This window comes from Manis pentadactyla, unplaced genomic scaffold (genome assembly GCF_030020395.1).
Source record: "Manis pentadactyla isolate mManPen7 unplaced genomic scaffold, mManPen7.hap1 scaffold_289, whole genome shotgun sequence".
Classification (NCBI taxonomy): Eukaryota; Metazoa; Chordata; class Mammalia; order Pholidota; family Manidae; genus Manis; species Manis pentadactyla.
The window spans coordinates 42615-64192 of NW_026644681.1; the positions used below are offsets into that span (position 1 = coordinate 42615).

A 21578-nucleotide genomic window follows, 5' to 3' on the forward strand; every position below is an offset into this window, starting at 1 on the left:
GTATTTGCATTCAAGTAGACATAGCCAAAGTTCATAGCCATTTAAGAAATTTGAGGTTAAAATCTGGTTGACAGTTAAGGTTATTTCATTCCATTAATTGGGCATTGGTGTAGGGTTTAGTGTATTTATGGAATTTGATTATAATACTTTTCTCATTTATTGAAAATGAACAGTCTAAATGAACTTAATGTTTATTAAAGAAATTTTACTAAGTATAGTTGACATATTAGTTCTAGATGTATGACAGTGATTTCACATTTATGTACATTACGAAATGCTCACCATGACAAGTGCAGTTACCATCTGTCGCCATAAAATGTGTGTTTTGTTCTTCCTTAGCTCACCCTTCCTTTCAGTCCTTCGTGATACATATTCTTCTGCAGCTGGATTGTCTTTGTCATGACCTTCTCATAGTACTGAATCTCACGGTCCCACTTCTTAGCCACAGGAGCATATCCTGTGTGTCTCTTACAGCTGCCAGGTTTTGCTTTAGAATTACATTTCTTTCTTTTAGTCTCTGAAAATAGGCTAGTTTCAGGGTTACTACAGTGCCAGCAAACTAACTGCGACAATTGAATTATGTCCTTCCTAATGAAAAATTGCTCTAAAATGGGGCATGGGAGTGGGAAATTAGGAGACAGATCTGGTAAAAATGTTGAAGTTTTCATCCAGAAATGAGGGGACATTTTTGGGTCAGTTTCTCCAAAGGCTTACAACTGTTAGAGCATAAGGAAAATAAATATAGATTTTTGGTAATTATCTTCAGAGAATCTTGAATTAGGGAACACCAGCTTGTGATTGTTCTTATATTTTTTAGATTTCTGTTCTGATACTACTATGATTTTTGCATAGGTCAGTGATGGGCACAATATTTGAAATTTTGGATGAGAAATAAACCATTTTTAACAGTTTTGCTTTAGGTAGGTATGAGGTACTGCAAATTCCAGTGGTTTCTAACATGAAAATTCATTGGAAAAATTTCAATCAGTTGTGCTCTTTAATATTTCCTGGTGTTTATTTTATTTAGGTTTCTATTTTATCAAGTTATTTAATGATAGAAATTCAAACATTTTTTCCAACTGTTGTCTCTTTATTTTCTCTATATTATGAAACATGAAGAATTTCATTACATGTCAACACAGTGGTGTTGGGGTTTTCTTATTCTGAAACCATAATACTTGCTGGTGTGCTATTGTAGTGTTTTATTATGAATAATTATATTTTTAAAATTAGGAATTTCATGAGGATATGCCTTCCATTCTTGCTGATGTATTCTGCATATTAGGTAGGTATTAAACCTTTATTTCACCTGTAAAAAGTGCTGTTTATTAAATTAATGTACTATGTTAAAATGTTTTCTTCCAAAGTAAGGATTTTACAATGTAGAAATGTTTTTATAAATCTAGAATATATATCTTTTTACTCTATAGAGACTATAGTATTTTAAGTCAAATGTGAGTATAATCACTGTTTATAAACTAGTGCTAGTTTTAGTTTATAATTCAGTTTTCAGAATGTATCTTTATATAAAATGAAGCTAAATTAAGTCATTTCAAATAAAAAGGCTAAGTTTTCTGAAGTTAGCTACATTGGCCAGGATATTGGGAAATGGCACTGTCCAGGAAGGGTAAATGGAGAAGGGCAAAGAAAACATGGGTATATTTCATGATAAATCCCCTTCTCTCAATTCTCACGGATGGTGGTAGAAAGTAAACCGAAACAAAGCGGTGGTAGGATGTCTGGGGAGAGCCCTACAATACTTAGAGGACAACTTTTAATACATCCCTAAAATCAGTGCTGCTTTCTATAGCACATTCTAAAGTATGAGTTGACTTTAAAAGAATAGTATGTAATTAGTTAAAGTAATAATCCTAAAATCAGCTTTGTAATCTTGCTAATTCTAGTTGAAATTTTTGATGCTTGGCATTTGGAGCTAATTGTTTTATTTCTTTCATACTTCAGAAAATTATTCGACAAATAAGTCTTTTTTTTATTGAAGTATTGTTGATATGCAATCTTTATTGGTTTCAGATATACAACAAGGAGGTCTCAGCTTTTAAAAAAGATTTCAGTAGGAAGAAAATGATGAAAATCTTGAATACATTTTTGTTTGCTGACTAGAATTATAACTCAAAATAGGATATTAAAAATATCTTTTAATACTGTCTTTTCATAGAACTGATGGCCAGGTAGCTTGAATAGAACATGGTACATGGTAACAAGGTGGCCATGGTCAAGAGTTTTGAACTTCCTGAGTAATAGGATCTTTAATGTCAGAAGAGATCTTTGTTGTCACCCAGTTCCACTTAACACTCAAGAAAGGAATTTCTTCTTTAGCATCTGTGACATGTGGTCATTTAAATTTTGCTTTAGTATTTCCATTTTTTAAAACAGTGGGTTTTTTTTGAAGCTTTGTTGCTTTTCCAATGCCATAGCACGCAGCTTCTGTGTAATCTACTTACCATTTTATGGGTTTACCATTTTATGGGTATGCCCTTGGTCACAGGGTCAGTCTCCAGTATAAGGAGAAATTAATTCTAAGCATTCATAAGCATATGGAGGACAGCTCATGCTTACCATAGTTTCAGATATTTTTTCCAAATGAGCATTTCAAAATTAGCTAGTTTTAAAGAAAATTAAGTATCTTATTTTAGTGTTGGAGAGAGTCTAGGAAAATATGTCAGACTTTCATCTTTTTTTTCCTTCACTGTAGATACTGAGACAAATTGTTTAGAAGAAAAAAGCAAGAGAGACTATTTTACACAATTGGTATTAGCATGTTTGGTAAGTTTTAAAAAGCACTTTCTACATTTTCCATTGAACACTTGTAATTGCAGTAAACACGATAATGGAGGAGGATGTTGACATCTAGTTGACTATTCATTTTAAGGTGAGATTGGGGTTTTGAAATGGAATGATTTGTAAAATTGGACATACTAATTATTTCTATGAAGTAGACATGCTTGCATATCATTTATCTATACATATAAAACCTTAGGTGGTATTCCTGACCTAATAAATTCCTGAGAGAAAGGTAAACATCTATCAAGTGAGTAGAAATTATGTGGACAGCTTTTAAACTGAGCAATTTTTCCTAAATGATTAGGTATGGAGAAAAGAAATGAAGGTAGTTTGAAAATAATAAATTCTAGAACTTGTCATAATCATTGTCTAATAAACCATTTTATGTTTATACATTTAGAATCAAGGAGAAATGCCGTTACTCAGACCTGGAAGAATGTCCTTGTCTTTGCTGTGCTAGAATTTGACCGAAGTGCTGTATTATCTTAAAATACAGTTGACAGATTCAATTTTAATCAGAATTTCATCGGTTGTTCTTGTCATTTGTAGGCCGTGTACAGCATGCATTTAATTTTTTAGTGAGTGTTTTTTTAAAGAGCTATGTCATATTTTTCAATATTTGCAGTCTTCATTTTTTCAATTGAAGTTCTAAGCTTTTTTTATTGTTACAAATTGATACGTTTTTGTGTTATTTTAGTATTTGGGAAAAGCTGTTTTGAATATATTGAAATATACTCAATATAAATAAATATATAATATATTTTAAATATTGTGGTTGTGTAGTTGGAATGCTAAGGAATAAATGGCCTTTAATATTTTTTAATGCAGTATTTAGTTTCAGACACAGTTCTAAAGGAACGCCTGGATCCAGAAACATTGGAATCATTAGGGCTTATCAAACAATCACAGCAGTTCAATCAGAAGTCAGTTAAAATCAAGACAAAACTCTTGTAAGTACACGTACCTTTCTGTTGCAGATCAAGTTACCTGAGTGTGTTTTCTTAGCTCTCATTTTGAATACTAGAATTTCTAAAGGCAGTTGAAGGTTTTTTATGTTGCTCTTACCATGTGTCTCCTATTTTTTCCTTTTAAAAGTAGCCTGTAATTACTGAGTCAGCATTGAACGTGGCCTGTGTGAAACCAGTATAAATTTGTTCCCATATTAGAAGTTGAAATAGTGTTCAGTGCTTTAAAATAATTTACAACTGGCTATATTCTAGGGTATATCCTGAGTGATGGAAATAGTGGTATGTTGTTGCTCCTTGGGATTAGCAATATCTGTTCTTTGTGTTACTCATTTTCCCTGTGTAACTGTCTCTTTGAACTATTGTTATCATTCTATCCTAAAAGATAAACAAAGGTAAATTTTTCAACAACAATTCTTAGTATTGTTATCTGAGAGAGAGATATAAGAATATTCAATGAAAAGAACAAAATACTCTTAATTAAGCTTGCTAATTGAAATTAATTTTATCCCCTGTATGATGTTTATCTAATTTCAGTTCTAAGCAGCAAAAATTCAATTTGTTAAGAGAAGAGAATGAAGGTTATGCCAAGATGATTGCTGAATTGGGGCAAGATTTATCTGGAAATATTACTAGTGATTTAATCTTAGAAAATATCAAATCTTTAATAGGTAAGACATGCGTAGTATGTTAATAAGAAATGAGTTTTTTAGTTATTGCAAGATATCCATAAAGACAAAATGAGTGCATTCCCTACAATTTTTTTTAAATTAAGAAATGAGAGCATGTGTTTTTAAACTTGTTCTTTTAAGATTTTATCAGTAATAAAAAATTTAAGTTGATGATGACAAATCTTTTTGTCACTGTTACCTGTGTGTTTGTATTAGTTTCTGCTTTCTCTGGTATTTCTCTTCAACTTTTAAGTATTTCTCAGTAATTTTATAGAGAGCAGAAAATAAAGTAAGCAGCTGAAACATCAATAAAGTCTTTGCTGAACTCTTGAAATGCAGAGATGTTTAGTTTTTGTGAACTTGATTTACAAAGTATCTTTATCAGGGACATTGAACACAGCTTATTTTATCTTTACAGCAGCCTGTTAAAGTAAGTGCAGCAGGTGGTATAAAAGTGTAACAGGAAAGTTATTTTTATATGAGAATTTTTAAAAATAAATATTTCTTTAGCATTATTCTTTTTACTTGCATTGAGTATATAGAGGAAATAGTTGGCTTCTATAAAAAGGAGGAATGAATGGTAGAAAAATAGGTAGTCCTGATTTTTCAAGAAAGGAAAGAATTGTCGCTCTTAATGGTTAGGTATTGTGCTAACTTAGGGAAGATTATCTAACAGCTAGATGTCTTAGGTTTTGAGACCTTTTGGAGAAGTTGTATTTCCTGCTTGTCTAGTTATATATATATATTTTCTCTTTAGATATTTTTTATTCATTTAGTTATCATTATTATACAGTTACATGAAGAACATTATGTTTACTAGACTCCCCCCTTCACCTAGTCCCCCCCACAAACCCCATTACAGTCACTGTCCATCAGCGTAGTAAGATACTGTAGAATCATTACTTGTCTTCTCTGTGTTGCACATCCCTCCCCATGCCCCCCGGCATTATACATGCTAATCATAAGGCCCCCTTTCTTTTTCCCCGCCCTTATCCCTCCCTTCCCACCCATCCTCCCCAGTCCCTTTCCCTTTGGTAACTGTTAGTCCGTTCTTGGGTTCTATCATTCTGCTGCTCTTTTGTTCCTTCAGTTTCTCTTTGTACTTATACTCCACATATGAGTGAAATCATTTGATACTTGTCTTTCTCCACCTGGCTTATGTCAATGAGCATAATACCCTCTAGCTCCATCGATGTTGTTGCAAATGGTAGGATATGTTTTCTTCTTATGGCTGAATAATATTCCATTGTGTATATGTACCACATCTTCTTTATCCATTCATCTACTGATGGACACTTATGTTGCTTCCTTTTCTTGGCTATTGTAAATACTGCTGCGATAAACATAGGGGTGCATCTGTCTTTTTCAAAATGGAGTGCTGCATTCTTAGGGTAAATTCCTAGAAGGGCAATTCCTGGGTCAAATGGTATTTCTATTTTTAGCTTTTTGAGGAACCTCCATACTGCTTTCCACAATGGTTGAACTAATTTACATTCCTACCAACAGTGTAGGAGGGTTCCCCTTTTGCCACAACCTCGCCAACATGTGTTGTTGTTTGTCTTTTGGATGGTGGTGATCGTGAGGTGATATCTCATTGTGGTTTTAATTTGCATTTCTCTGATGACTAGTGATGTGGAGTATCTTTTCATGTGTCTCTTGGCTATCTGAATTTCTTGTTTAGAGAACTGTCTGTTCAGCTCCTCTGCCCATTTTTTAATTGGATTATTTGCTTTTTGTTTGTTGAGGTGTGTGAGCTCTTTATATATTTTGGATGTCAACCCTTTATCGGATCTGTCATTTATAAATATATTCTCCCATACTGTAGGGTGCCATTTTGTTCTATTGATGGTGTCCTTTGCTGTACAGAAGGTTTTCAGCTTGATACAGTCCCACTTGTTCAGTTTTGCTTTTGTTTCCCTTGCTCAGGGAGATATATTCATGAAGAAGCGCTCATGTTTATGTCCGAGAGATTTTTGTCTATTATTTTTTCTAAGAGTTTTATGGTTTCATGACTTACATTCAGGTCTTTGATGCATTTCGAATTTACTTTTGTGTATGGGGTTAGACAGTGATCCAGTTTCATTCTCTTACATGTAGCTGTCCAGTTTTGCCAGCACCACCTGTTGAAGAGACTGTCATTTCCCCATTGTATGTCCGTGGCTCCTTTATCTTATATTAATTGACCATATATGTTTGGGTTAATGTCTGGAGTCTCAATTCTGTTCCACAGGTCTGTGGCTCTGTTCTTGTGCCAGTACCAAACTGTCTTGATTACTGTGGCTTTGTAGTAGAGCTTGAAGTTGGGGAGCGTGATCCTCCCCACTTTATTCTTCCCTCTCAGGATTGCTTTGGATATTCAGGGTCTTTGGTGCTTCCATATGAATTTTTTTACTATTTGTTGCAGTTCATTGAAGAATGTCGTTAGTAATATGATAGGGATCGCATCAAATCTGTAGATTGCTTTGGGCAGGATGGCCATTTTGGTGATACTAATTCTTCCTAGCCAAGAGCATGGGATGCGTTTCCATTTGTTAGTGTCCTCTTTAATTTCTCTTAGAAGAGTGTCTTATAGTTTCCAGGGTATAGGTCTTTCACTTTCCTTGGTTAGGTTTATTCCTAAGTATTTTATTATTTTTGATGCAATTGTGAATGGAATTGTTCTCCTGATTTCTCTTTCTATTAGTTCATTTTTACTGTATAGGAAAGCCACAGATTTCAGTGTGTTAATTTTGTATCATTCTGTTTTGCTGTATTCCGATATCAGATCTAGTAGTTTTTGAGTGGGTTCCTTAGAGTTTTTTATGTACAATATCATGTCATCTGCAAATAGTGACCATTTGACTTATTCTTTACCAATTTGGATTCTTTATATTTCTTTTGTTTAGTCTAATTGCCGTGGCTAGGACCTCCAGTACTATGTTGAATAACAGTGGGGAGAGTGGGCATCCCTGTCTTGTTCCGGATCTCAGAGGAAAAGCTTTCAGCTTCTCACTGTTCAGTGTGATATTGGCTGTGGGTTTATCATCTATGGCCTTTATTATGTTGAGGTACTTGCCCTCTATGCCCATTTTGTTGAGAGTTCTTTTCATGAATGGATGTTGAATTTTGTCAAATGCTTTTTCAGCATGTATGGAGATCCTCATGTGGTTTTTGTCCTTGTTCTTGATGTGATTAATGATGTTGATGGATTTTCAGATGTTGTACCATCCATGCATCCCTGGGATGAATCCCACTTGGTCATCGTGTATGATCCTTTGGATGAATTTTTGAATTCGGTTTGCTAATATTTTATTGAGTATTTTTACATGTAAGTTCATCAGGGATATTTGTCTGTAATTTTCTTTTTTTGTTGGGGTCTTTGCCTGGTTTTGGTATTAGGGTAATGTTGGCTTCGTAGAATGAGTTTGGGAGTATTTTCTCCTGTTCTATTTTTTGGAAAACTTTAAGGAGAATGGGTATTATATCTTCTCTGTATGTCTGATAAAGTTCCTAGGTAAATCCATCTGACCTGGGGTTTTGTTCTTGGGTAGTTTTTTGATTACCGCTTCAATTACTTTGCTGATAATTGGTTTGTTTTGATTTTGTGTTTCTTTCTTGGTCAGTCTTGGAAGGTTGTATTTTTCTAGGAAGTTGTCCATTTCTTCTAGGTTTTCCAGCTTGTTAGCATATAGGTTTTCATAGTAGTCTCTAATAATACTTTGTATTTCTGTTAGGTCCGTTGTGATGTTTCCTTTCTCATTTCTGATTCTGTTGATGTGTGTTGATTCACTTTTTCTCTAAATAAGTATGGCTACAGGCTTATCTGTTTTGTTTATTTTCTCAAAGGATCAGCTCTTGGTTTCATTGATTTTCTCTATTGTTTTATTATTCTCAATTTTATTTATTTCTTCTTTGATTTTTATTAAGTCCCTCCTTCTGCTGACTTTAGGCCTCATTTGTTCTTTTTTTTCCAATTTTGACAATTGTGATGTTAGACTATTCATTTGGGTTTGTTCTTCCTTCTTTCAATATGCCTGGAGTGCTATATACTTTCCTCTTAAGACTGCTTTCACTGCGTCCCACAGGAGTTGGGGCTTTGTGTTGTTGTTGTCATTTGTTTCCATATATTGCTTGATCTCTATTTTAATTTGGTCATTGATCCATTGATTATTTAGGAGCATCTTGTTAAGCCTCCATGTGTTTGTGGGCCTTTTTGCTTTCTTTGTGCAATTTAGTTCTAGTTTTATACTTTTGTGGTCTGAAATGTTGCTTGGTATAATTTCAATCATTTGGAACTTACTGAGGTTCTTTTTGTGGCCTACTATGTGGTCTATTCTGGAGAACCATGTGCACTTGAGAAGAATGTGTATCCTGTTGACTTTGGGTGTAGAGTTCTATAGATGTCTATTAGGTCCATCTGTTCTAGTGTGTTGTTCAGTGCCTCTGTGTCCCTACTTATTTTCTGTCTGGTGGATCTGTTCTTTGGAGTGAATTGTATGTTGAAGTCTCCTAAAATGAGTGTATTGCATTGTATTTCCTCCTTTAGTTCTGTTAGTATTTGTTTCACATATGCTGGTGCTCTTGTGTTGGGAGCATATATATTTATAATGGTTATATCCTGTTGTTGGACTGACCCCTTTATCATTATGTTATGTCCTTCTTTATCTCTTGTTACTTTCAGTGGTTTGAAGTCTATTTTGTCTGTTACTTATACTGTAACACCTGCTTTTTTCTCCCTGTTGTTTGCATGAAATATCTTTTTCCATTCCTTGACTTTTAGTCTCTGCATGTCCTTGAGTTTGAGGTGAGTCTCTTGTAAGCAGCATATAGACGGGTCTTGTTTTTTTATCCATTCAGTGACTCTGTGTCTTTTGATTGGTGCATTCAGTCCAATTACATTTAGGGTGACTATCGATAGGCATGTGCTTATTGCCATTGCAGGCTTCAGATTCATGGTTACCACATGTTCCAGGTTAATTTCCTTATTATCTAAGAGTGCAAGTTATCTCACTTAGTATGGTTTTACGATCACAATCTAAATGTTCTTTTCTGTTTCTCCTCCTTTTTCTTCCTCCATTCTTTATATATTAGGTATCATATTCTGTACATTTTGTCAATCCCTTGATTGACTTTGGGGATAGTTAATTTAATTTTGCATTTGCATAGTAATTAGCTGTTCTAATTTCTTTACTGTGGTGTTTTTACCTCTGGTGACAGCTATTCAACCTTAGGAACACTTCCATCTATAGCAGTTCCTCCAAAATAGACTGCAGAGATGGTTTGGTTTGTGGGAGGTAAATTCTCTCAGCTTTTGCTTATCTTGAAATTGTTTAATCCCTCAAAATTTAAATGATAATCTTGCCAGATTAAGTAATCTTGGTTCCAGGCCCTTCTGCTTCATGGCATTAAATACATCATTCCACTTCCTTCTGGCCTGTAAGTTTTCTGCTGAGAAGTCTGATGTTAGCCTGGTGGGCTTTCCTTTGTCTATGATCTTATTTCTGTCTCTGGCTGCTTTTAACTATTTTTCCTTATCCTTGATCTTTTCCATTTTAATTACTATGTGTCCTGGTGTTGTCTTCCTTGGGTCCCTTGTGTTGGGAGATCTGTGGATCTCCATGGCCTGAGAGACTATCGCCTTCCCCCGACTGGGGAAGTTTTCAGCAACTACCTCCTCAAAGTCACTTTCTATCCCTTTCTGTCTCTCTTCTTCTTCTGGTATCCCTATAATGGGAATATTGTTCCGTTTGCATTAGTCACACAGTTCTCTCTATATTCTTTCATTCTAAGAGATCCTTTTTTTCTCTCTGTGCCTCAGCTTCTTTGTATTCCTCTTCCATAGTTTCTATTTCACTTAGTGTCTCCTATACCGTATCCAACCTGCTTTTGATACCCTCCATCGTGCTCTTCAACGATTGGATCTCCATCCTGAATTCATTCCCGAGTTCTTGAATATCTTTCTGTATCTCCATTAGCATGTTGATGATTTATATTTTGAACTCACCCTTCAGGAGGAGTCACGAGGTCCATATCATTGAAATCTTTCTCAGGAGTTGTATTAGTAATTTTACTCTGGACCTGGTTTCATTGGTGTTTCATATTTGTACATGGCGCCGTCTAGTGTCCAGACGCTCTATTCTGGAGCTGCTCATCCCCTGAAGCAATGTCGGTGGTCGCAGTGGAGTGGTATTGGTGCCTGGTGGTAGGGAAGAGCTGTACCCCACTTCCCAGCTGCTGTGCCTGTCTCCACTGCCTGAGCTAGTGGACCAAGCACACAGATACAAGCTTTTGTCACAGAGTAGCCGGATATGGATCCCTGCTTTCCACAAGCAGCCGGAAACCCAGTCTTCCGAGGAACTCCACCTGCCCCAGCTTTCCAACCCCTGTTCAGTGAGGTCTGCTCTTCCCTCCAGGTGTGTGCACTCTGGCGCCGTCCTCTTTCCTGTTGCTGTCTCAGGATTAGTTGCGCCAACTATATTTTCTTGTTGTATCCAGTTTTAGGAGGAAGCCTCTGTCTCTCCTCTCATGCCGCCATCTTTAATCCTCTCTGGTTATATTTTAAAAGATGTTTATGCCTAACTTCTTTCCCTGTTTTTTAAATTTATGTATGACTAAGAGTGGGGAGTATCCTGATCCTTACACAGTTTTTCCAATGTTATACTGAGTAGAAACTCAGATAAAACTAGGTTTAACTACAGTCATCTTTAGTAAAAATCATGTTTTTAGCTTATGCTTTTGGTATAGAAGGTAAGATGCTTTTAGTTTAAAATTTCTACTTTCCTTGAAGTAAGTTTAGTTTTTGCATCTGATTTACTCTCTCTGCTACTTCCTCCTGTTTTCACACCAAGACTTGTATTCCCCTAGGCCTGCAGGGCTCTTCCTTACCTGGGTGGCAGTGGCATGTGTAAAAAAATCCTCCTGTAGGGTTTCCTTTTCTCTTTCTAGGGTAGGCTGTACCTTTTTCCTGCAGCATTTTGTTCTAGCTTGAGATGCCTGTCAGTACTGCTTTCCTATAGGTTTGTCTTTCCTTATGGCCTGCTATGTACTTTCCTAAGATGGTGTTTCCCACGTAAGAATTTTGTGGTGTGTAAGTACCTGTTTTTTTTTTTTTTTTCACTTTGTTTGCCTATATCTTGTCATCTCATCTGGCCTTGTTTCTTCTAGTCTTTGTCCTTGTGAATTTATACCTTTTTATTTTGGTCCCTTGTTATTTTGGCAACATTTGAAAGTGGGTTTTTCCTGAAGGTGTGCTTTTATCTAACTGGGAAAATGGATGCTACTTACATTTTTTTGAACTTTGCCCTCAGAGAACTGATTGTGTTATTGTCTCTGAAGTACAGTCTGGGAATCATAACTGCAAGCTCATGACATAATGGATATTCCATGAGTATGAACAATTAGCTTTTATGGGCTAAACTTCTAGTTCATCAAGCATACTACGATGCACAGAAACGTCACCTCCTCGGTGTAGCCTTCCCTGCCATCTCACCCAGGCCTGCCTCGTGTTCACTGTTCTTCTGAGCACTTACCACCATATAACATGCAATGCATTTTATTCTCCAACCCCACTGGAATGTAGGCTCCATGAGGACATGGATTTTTGTTTGTTTGCTTTAGTAGCTCTAACCTCAGTGCCTGATATATAGGTGCTGGATAAATACTTGTTGAAAATTTACTGCATTTTCCCCCCTTTCTTGTACGGTTTGTAGTGATTCTTACCTTCCTTCCCCTGACATTGTGGTGGGGGAACAGGATGGTACTTAGTCTGATCAGGAGCATCCTTATTTATTACCCTGTAACTAAAGGGTAGTTACTTGTTCCCTACAAGATTCTCGTTTATCAAAATGTTTTTATCCTAAATATAGAAAAGTTTCTAGCCCGTCGATAGCCTGGGGTTGTTTACTGCATGAAAAAGCAAGGAAGCAGAACTTTTATGAGCCTGCATGTGGTTGTGTTTTCAAACCCGACACTAAATTTGAAAAACTTGTCAAATAGGAGTGGATAGGATAGTGATCAGTAAGTTCTTGGGCTGTCATGATAGATCCCACACAGACCATCCCTGCATCAAGATGGCAGAAAACATCTACAATAAATTAGAGACGAGGATATTAGAACTGAACTCCTTTGATTGCTGAACTAAACCATAAGCACTTTACTCTTCTGAATGCCCTTCAAAAGAAAGTAGTAGCTAGGTATTCTTCTAAATTAGTGGTCAGGAAACTTTTTTCTGTTAAGAGTGAGATAGTAATTTTTCTTTGTTTCGTCGGCCACGTGGTTTTTGTTGGAACTACTCAACATTGCCATTGTATTATGAAGGAAGCCACAGGCAGTATCTAAATAAATGATTGTTTCTGTGTTCCAGTACAACTTTATTTACAAAAACTGAATGGATTTGAGCCATAGCCTATAGTGTGCTAATCCCTGCTCTAAATCAAAAGTGCTGGCTAACATTATTTATTGACCTAGCTTACTTGAGTTTAGTTTTAAAGAATGAAAATGGTTCTTCCTGGTTTTGGGTTTAGTGGTTCAGGATCTCTTTGGCCTAGGCTCTAGACCTGTCCTACTCACCCTCAGTCAGAGACCTCTTCATCAAATTTCAGGACCTTCATTTGTTGCCTGGTGTCCAAGGTTGTAGCTTTGGCTGGGGGTAGGGTGAGAGTCTCTGCCTCTTGAGTCTCACAGGTTAAATGTGGTTGCTTGTCAAATGACCACAAAAACATTAAACACAAAATAAAAACCCAAGCCAAATTATTTTATTCTTGGACAGATTATGGGACATTTAACCCCCTTGACTATGTTATCTCAAGTATGCTTAATATTTTGTATTGGGTCCAGTCTGAATATAAGGGCCCTTCAGCCTAGAAACATCTTACTGTGTTAGCTGTCTGCTGTCCCTTTGAAAGGGAAGCCAGTTGACTGCCTCCTCTGCTTAATTTTTTGCTTTATTGAAGTTTCTTAACTGTATACTAGTTATGAAGAGGTTGTTTTTCTCTACTATGAAAAAGAAGATAGCAATTGGTGTTCTCATCGCTAGTTTTTTATAATTATACTTTCATTTTGTTTGTTTTTTTTGCAAGGTTCATTTTTCTGCATCTTGGTTCCTTGGTTCTTGCCTTGATCCTATGTGCAGTTTTTTGCAAATACTGTTTCTTAGCAATAGTCTAATACAGGTTTTTATTTGCCTGTTTTAGTCCGTTAGGGCTACTGTAACAAAGTACTACAGACTGGGTGGCTTTATAAACAACAGAAAGGTATGTTTCACAGTTCTTGAGGCAGGAAGCCCAAGATTCGTCAACGGCATCTTTGGTTCTTGCCTTGATCCTATGTGCAGGGTTTTGCAAATACTATTTCTTAGAAATAGTCTAACGTAGGCTTTTATTTGCCTGTTTTAGTCTATTAGGGCTACTGTAACAAAGTACCACAGACTGGGTGGCTTTATAAGCAACAAAAAGTTACGTTTAACAGTTCTTGAGGCAGGAAACCCAAGATTGGGCACCAGCATGTTTGGGTTCTGATGAAAGCCCTCTTTTGGGTTGCAGGCTGCTGACTTCTTGCTGTATCCTCATATGGTTGGAGGGGCAAGGGAGTTCTTTTTTTTAAAGGGCATTGCCCTCATTTATGAAGGCTCCATTCTCATGACCTAGTCATCCCCTCCACCCCACCCCATCCTCGCTATAGGTCCCACCTTCTGATACCATCATATTGGGCATTAGAAATTCTACACAGGAATTTTTTGGGGGAGAGGTGGAGAACAAACATTCAGACCATGATATAGCCTATTTCTAAAGTGAATTCTAGATGCCAGATCATGTTGTTTTATTCAAAATATGTTTTTTTTCTGTATTGGAAGGTCTGTTACATCAGAAACATGGTTACTGGAGCTATCATATTGTTTGACATTATGGGCTAGAAATCTCTCCCAATCATGTTTGCAGTATTACATTGATTTTTTTTTCCTATTAAGAATCTCAATTTGGCCTTTTCCTAAAACAACCATTGTCAGTTTAATTATATTTTTGCCTCTAGTTAAAATCACTTGGTCTAATACACTGGCTGTCTTGTCCATCTTTGAGGAAACTCCAGTTACTTTTCAGTGCATTTTTTCAAAGATGTATCACCCAAAAGTTGTGAAGTCCTCAGGATTTGAGAAGGCATTTTATTAATCTCTGTATCACAAGCATCTGGTATATAGTAGGTATTTATGTTTATTTAAATGAAGGAATTTCACCATTACAGATTCACCATTTCTGTATTTTTCCACTTGTTCCCTTCTGATATGGTTCCTTTGTTTGTTCCTCAAAAGTCATAAAGATATTATATGTGCTTATAAATATTCCTTAATGTAGCTGGTGAAAGAGGTAGGGAGCTAAGCTTATGTTCTCGTGTAAGGTCACATGACTACTGATGGTTAGGGTGGACAAGAGCCTTATAAGATGCTTGAGCACAAGAGTGCCAATGTTCTGCCACAGCTGCCATTAGAAAAAAATTACTTTGGACATTCAAGATTACTGATTGTTACTAGAGTCCCATTGTATATGAAATAGCTTAGCTGTTACTTAGCAAATCTGTAAGGTTTTAAAAAGCATTTTAAAAATCTTTGGTTTGGTTACATTTTCTGTCTTATGTAGCCAAGGTCACTCCAATTGATTGGTCTAACTGATGGCATTTGAGACATTTAGTAGTAAATTCATTAGCCAGTTCTTCTTTTTGAAAGATGCAAGGTTGATACCTGTTATAAATAGAAGTGCATATACTGCCTTTTCTAGATTACTGCCTTAAATTGCACCTAGAAAGAAGTTAGTAGATAGTTGACAGTGCAGGTCATTGATAGAAGTCTCAATAGAGTAATACTGCTTCATAAAACATGTCATTGGTTCATATTATAGGAAACTAAAAATGTGAACTTTAATGTGAGTGAAACAACATTTCCATGTAACATGTTGCTGTTCTAGTTCTTATATACACGTTTTGTATATGTAGCTTAATGGGTAATTAATTATAAGCCAGCCATTTTTTTCAAAATTATATTCAGTGTATCTTTTGTCCCTTCTGTTAGAGTATTATTCATTTTATATAATGATTGAATCTTTACATTTAGTAAATGTAGGAGTAGGTATAAGGTTGGAGAATTTGCTAGATTTTACTTTGATAATCTTTATTGTCAATGTTACTAGCAGTTTGGAGGCATTTTTCCCGACTTTATTGAGGCATAGTTGACATATAATAAACTGACCAAATTAAAGTGCATGTTGAGTTTTAACATATGTATACACCTGTGAAAACCTCACTGCAACTTAGATAATGCTTGTTTCTATTACCTCCTCCCCCACCCCCCAGTTTCCTCCTTTTTTATTTCATTCCCCTTCACTCCCTCACCAGGCAACCACTGACTTGTTTTCTGACTCTATAGACCAGGTTGCATTTTCTAGAATTCTTTTATAAATGGAATCATATAGAGAATATTCTATTTTGTCTTGCTTATTTCATTCAGCATCATTATTTGCGATTCATGCATGTTTATATTAATAGTTCTTTCCTTGTTATTCCTGAGTGGTAGTCCACTGTATATACTACAAATATACTGTACCACAATTTCTTTACCCATTCATATGTTGATGGACATTTGAGTGTGTCCTGTTGTATATAGAGCTTCTAGGAATATTTGTGTACAAGTCTTTGTGTGGACATAGATATTTACTTCCCTTGGGAAAATACCTTGGATTGAAATGGCTTGGTCATATAGTAGGTGTAAGTTTGACTTTTAAGAAAACTCCTAGTTTTACAAAGTAGTTGTACCATTTCATATTTTATATTTCTTCTAGTAGCATTTAAAAATTCTAATTGCTATTTTGGAGTCACTTTTACATTTATTTTACTTTTTCAGTTGTTATTTTAGAGCCATACTTTTTGGGGATACAGGGAAGGGCTAAAATATTTAGACATTTTCTTCCCAGAACTTTAAGTAAACATCGTTTTGGAAAATTTGTGAAAATTGGAACTCTTTTCAGTAAGCCATGATCAATGTGTTAGTCCATTTTTTCCTTAGTATGTGAAATGGAAAAAAATGTGTTCTTAACTTCAGATTTCATAAAAAGTGGAAAGAAATACTTACAGTATTTGAAGAATTTGGTTTTCTAAGTAATTGCCAAGATAGTGTGAATCAGACATTTGTTTTATAGCGTTTAATATAGCTGCAGAGTTAATAGGAGTAACTCTGGAAATCTTATAAAATAGGTTATGTAAGAATTTTCTTTGAAAAATCCCCAAAGTCATCTGTTAGGTACAGTGTTTGACATAATGCCTCTCCCTAAGTTCAGCACAGTTCTATTTTCTGCTGCATTAGCCAGTGTTTATTTGCTTGCCACTGTGAAGTGGTTAGCTAGCATGTACGGGTTGTGTCTAATGAAAAAATATGTAATTTAAAACACTAGAATTCTATTTGGCTTAATGCATAAGACATGTGGGAACTGATATAAGCGGCATAGCAGATTAACATCTCATGCTGACTTTGGGTCATAAGTATACATTTTATTGAGAGGAATGGTGGGTAGAATTGCCTGTATCATTTAATTTAATTTTTATTTCTATCATTTTTTTTGCTGTGTGTAAATGTTTGTATTCTCATAAATTAAATGCATACGTGATGTCACTGCACTATAATATAATAAGGCAGCAGCTGAAGCTGAATGCAAATAGAGGTAATAATTTACTAAGAGTAGGGTGGCTGATAGGCAGGTTTATTAAATCTGTGTCCATTGGCCCTTTTGAGCTTACCTTAAGGGATTAGCAAGGATAAGTAGCCGTCTGCACTTACTCAGTGCTTCTTTCCCTTTTCCTGCTCTACCTTATTTTTTTCTTTCTCTCTTGCTTATCTTTATAAATGCTGCCCAAAACCATAAGTATAAATCAGTGGTACAATTATTTTCTGTAGCTTTGTTGTGTATGTAAAATAAACTAAAAAATGATTCTAACAATATGTTCTGCTTTCATGAATCTGAGCTTTTAACTGTTTGTAAGCTTTCAAAGTACTTCTGTATAAAACATTAAAAAATCTCCTTTAGTTGCTTAACTTGTAAAATGCATTGTTTGATTTTCATATTTTGCTAAGAGTTAACAATGTTCATCTCTTTCACTAGTGAGAGTAATCAGTAACTGATGACACAGTGAGGCAAAGAGGAACGTTTGCTTGACTTAGTGTTGCAGATCCTGAGCTTCAGCTCTATCACTAACCCACTTTGTAATGCTGGGAAAGTCACATTTCTTATCTGTAAAATGTGGGGAATGGACTTGATGATCTTGAAAATTATGGAGATATTCTTCTGGGGAAGGGGAAGCAAATTGATAAAAGAAGTTGTTTTTAGAAACATTTTTATCTTGTTATGTAGGTTTTCCCTGGAAGTTAATGGCTTCAGTAGAAATGATGTATAATCACTTTTGAATTTGTGTGTATCTCATCTCTTGCAGGATGCTTTAATCTGGATCCCAATAGAGTTTTGGATGTCATTTTAGAAGTGTTTGAATGCAGGCCAGAACACGATGAATTCTTTATATCTTTATTAGAATCTTATATGAGTATGTGTGAACCGCAAACACTGTGTCATATTCTTATATCCAAGTTCAAGTTTTATCAGGTAATAAAAAAATGTGTATATGTGTATCCCTATATATCAATGGAGAAAGAGGGGGAGGTTAATTTCATCATTTTATATGTACGGTTTAATTTGATTTTGTTTGTAAATGATTGGCTCCAGCTCAGCCATTCAAGCAGAGGAGAGAAGATAAACGGATAGGTAACAAAGCAATATGATCAGTGCTATATTAGTAGGGTGAATGGTTTGATGTGAAAGCCTAGAGGAAAGCATAATAAATACTTGCCCTTCAAGAGAAGGAGTCAGGGAGGACCTTACAGATACAACCTTTTTTTCACCTGGTTCTTGGAGGATGAGTAGAAGTTTTTTGAGAGTTGTCCATGCAGGCGTAACAAGTACTGTGAGAGTGAGGACATGACAGTATGAATGTATGCAACAGATTGAAGAAATGGTACATAATCTGATGTGGCTGGATTGTAAGATGGGAAAAGAAGGGACCAGAAGTGAAGTTGGAAAGTTAGGTGCACTTTAGATTGTCAAGGTCCCTTGATATCTGTGCTGATTTAGAATTTTACTGAATAGATAGTACCCATCGCAGTGACCTTTGGAATTTTTTATGGATGTGAATAAATTCTTACGGTATATCTTAACATAATTTTTCATTTAAAACACTATAATAATTATCTAACAAATCTATGCTTTAGATTATTTCTATTTCAATCCATTATTCATATTATTACTATTACATTCTGAAATAGATGTAATTGACACACTGCACAAAAACCTTTGCCTGCAGACTGAAATTCAAACTTCCAAACATGGTAGAAAGGCTCCTCACAATCAATCTAGCCCCATTCTTTCCTTCCACCCTCATCTTTAGTGATTTTATTTTCTTAGACCTAATATTCTCATCATAAGAAATTCCTAGCCATTTCCTGCATTTAGGTAAAGACAGTGCTATGTATAAACCTTTGTTTACATGCAGTTCTTTATAACTAGAAAAGTGTTCTTACCCAGCCATCTCACCTGTCTTTTCATCTTGTGAACTCCTATTTATTCTTTAAAATCAAGTTCTACTTGTTCTGTAATTTCTTCACTGACACCTCACCCATGCAGAATTAGTCACTTTTTAATCTCTATTCTCATAAAACTTGGCACAGAATTCTAGTACTTATCAGGTTATATTAGAATAAAACATATCTACATCCTTTGCAAGATTGTAAGCCACGTAGGAGAAGGTCTGTGTTTTACTAATTTTTCTGAATTAATTTACTACTTAGCCTATAGTAAATGCTCACTAACTGTAAATGAGTGATCTATGTTTTAGGAAGATAACTGTTGATAGCATGGAGGATTTTAACATAATAAGGCCTCCATTGTCCTGTTGGTATAGCTTTCCTAATTTGTTTTCCTGCCTGGGGTCCTTAGCTAGTCAAGAAATACTCATTTATTGAGTGTTTATGATAATGGTGTTGCTTTGCTAGGCACTGAGGATACCCCGGTGAAGAGTGTGTATTCCTGTTGTCTGAAGGTCAAGTTTAGGATAATAATACAGTTTTTTAAGGATTTTCAAATGATAATATCACCTACTGCCTTTGCTTATCTTTGATTTCCAATTTTTGGGGATGTTCCAGAAGAGAAGTCAGATGAGAACTTGAAAGCGTATACCATTTTGATACCAAACAAGACTCATGGCAGGGTTTTCAGGCAAGAGCACTTTATCTTTGTTCAAGAATTGATGATAGCAGCTGTCCCCTGTTTCACCAGCAGCCAGGGAGGCCACTGTTAGTACAGGCAAAGAGAAGTTCAAGTATTTAATCACATTTTAAGAGGCACTGTGATTGCTTTGGGTTTGAGAACATGAAGCCAACTGCTGACATGACAGGGTAGCTGAAATTTAACTTGAGCATGCATGACTAGAGTATAGGTTAGGGCTTTGGAAATTGTAGGTCTTGGACCATATTGCAGTGAATAATGAAAATCCACTGCATAACATTAAGTATTGTTAGTTGAATGCAAGTTTTAGAACTAAAATTTTTATATGAAAATATTCCTCATAATGGTAACCTAACACTTTTTGGGATGAATTAAAATATCCCTGGGGGTGTTGAAAATGTTGGAATAATCCTTTTTTCAAAAATAGAATGTCTTTTTCTTATATGAGAAATGCCCAACCAAAAAATACTTGATTTAGAAATAACCTATTATCAGAAAGAATAACCCTCAAATTATAACACCATTCCCTTGTTTCTATTGCCCAAGTTATCTTGTTGTGACAGTCTGCAGTCTTAAGGACCATTGAGGTTAAGGGAAGAAAAGTGTTAGTGTTAGAAGTTTTATAGCGTGGGAGGTAAAGGAAGGAAAGTCATAAAAATCAGGAACTGCTTAGGGGCTACACCCCTGGGAATTGGTTCCTGGACATGTATGGTCACCCTGTTTATTGGTCCCTTAATTTACTCCTCCCTCCCCTCTTCCTATCACTACCTGAAAATGTTCACTCCTCCTGTCTACAGCCCATATTTTCACCAGTTGGGAATTATTTGGATTGACAGGCTTCTTCCCACTCCCCCCATTGCTAAGACTTTTTGGCACAGCTCATTATTTCGCTGTGAAGTCAGTGAGAGTGATTTTATTCTGGATTCAACCTGCTCGTACTGGATGTTTTGACTTGGAATGATAGTAGGGGATATAGGCAGTTTTAGTGCACACGACCATTTTGGAAAATTGGGCAGGCACATTTGATTGATTTTCCTAACGGGGATTACTGTAATGGAGGGTTTAGGGACAACATGAGGGTCAGCACAAAGGACAGGAAGGAAGGAGTACTAGAAGGTGTGAGGGTACCCCAGGACTCTTGGGCTGGAGTTGTCTTGCCATCAGAAAGAGGAGCAAGATGATCACTCTCACCCATATCACAGCCCCTTCATTCATGGATTCAAGACAAAATAATAATAGTAATAGTGGTGCCATGGTTAGGCACTATTATAACTGAAATTCATTCATTTAAGAAATAATGATTGAGCACCTCTTGTGTGCTAGGCAATGTTTCAGGTGCTGGGGTGAACAAATAGAAATCCTTGCCTTCATGATCCTCACATTCAAAGTAAGTTACATTGTATGTCAGAAGATGATCATTGTGATGGGGCAAACATAGAGTAGGACAAGGAAGACTGGGAGTGTTGGGAGTGGTAGGCTGCAATTTTGAGTAGAATGGAGAGAGTGTAGCTTGTTAAAAAGGTAAGATTTAAGCAAAGATACAAAAGACGTGAGGGTGTAAATGTGCACAAAATCTGGGGAAGAACCTTCAGGTTAAGAGAACTGCCGGTGCAAAGGCCTTAAGGTGTGAGCATGCCTGATGTGTTGAAGAATAGCAAGAAGACCAGTGTGGGTGGGGCAGGGTGATTGAACTGGCAGAGCGGTGGGGATGAGGTCTAATACGAGGGGCCACGTTACACAGAGCCTAGTGCAAGGTTTTCAACTTTGATGCTGGATGAAGCCAGTGGAGGATTTTGAGTAGGAGAGTGATATGCTCTGACTTTGTGTTTTCATTTTATTTCTCTTTTACTTTTTCA

General features: G+C 36.0%; 1 protein-coding gene across 1 annotated transcript in view; it reads left to right on the forward strand.

Annotated features, from left to right (window-relative positions):
* The window catches only part of LOC118926481 (THO complex subunit 2-like), a 105623-nt gene that overhangs the window by 25114 nt on the left and 58931 nt on the right, over positions 1 to 21578 (forward strand). The window contains 5 exon segments of the mRNA XM_057496714.1: positions 1234 to 1285; positions 2714 to 2784; positions 3631 to 3752; positions 4305 to 4438; positions 17882 to 18048. Coding sequence (XP_057352697.1) covers positions 1234 to 1285; positions 2714 to 2784; positions 3631 to 3752; positions 4305 to 4438; positions 17882 to 18048 — 546 coding nt within the window.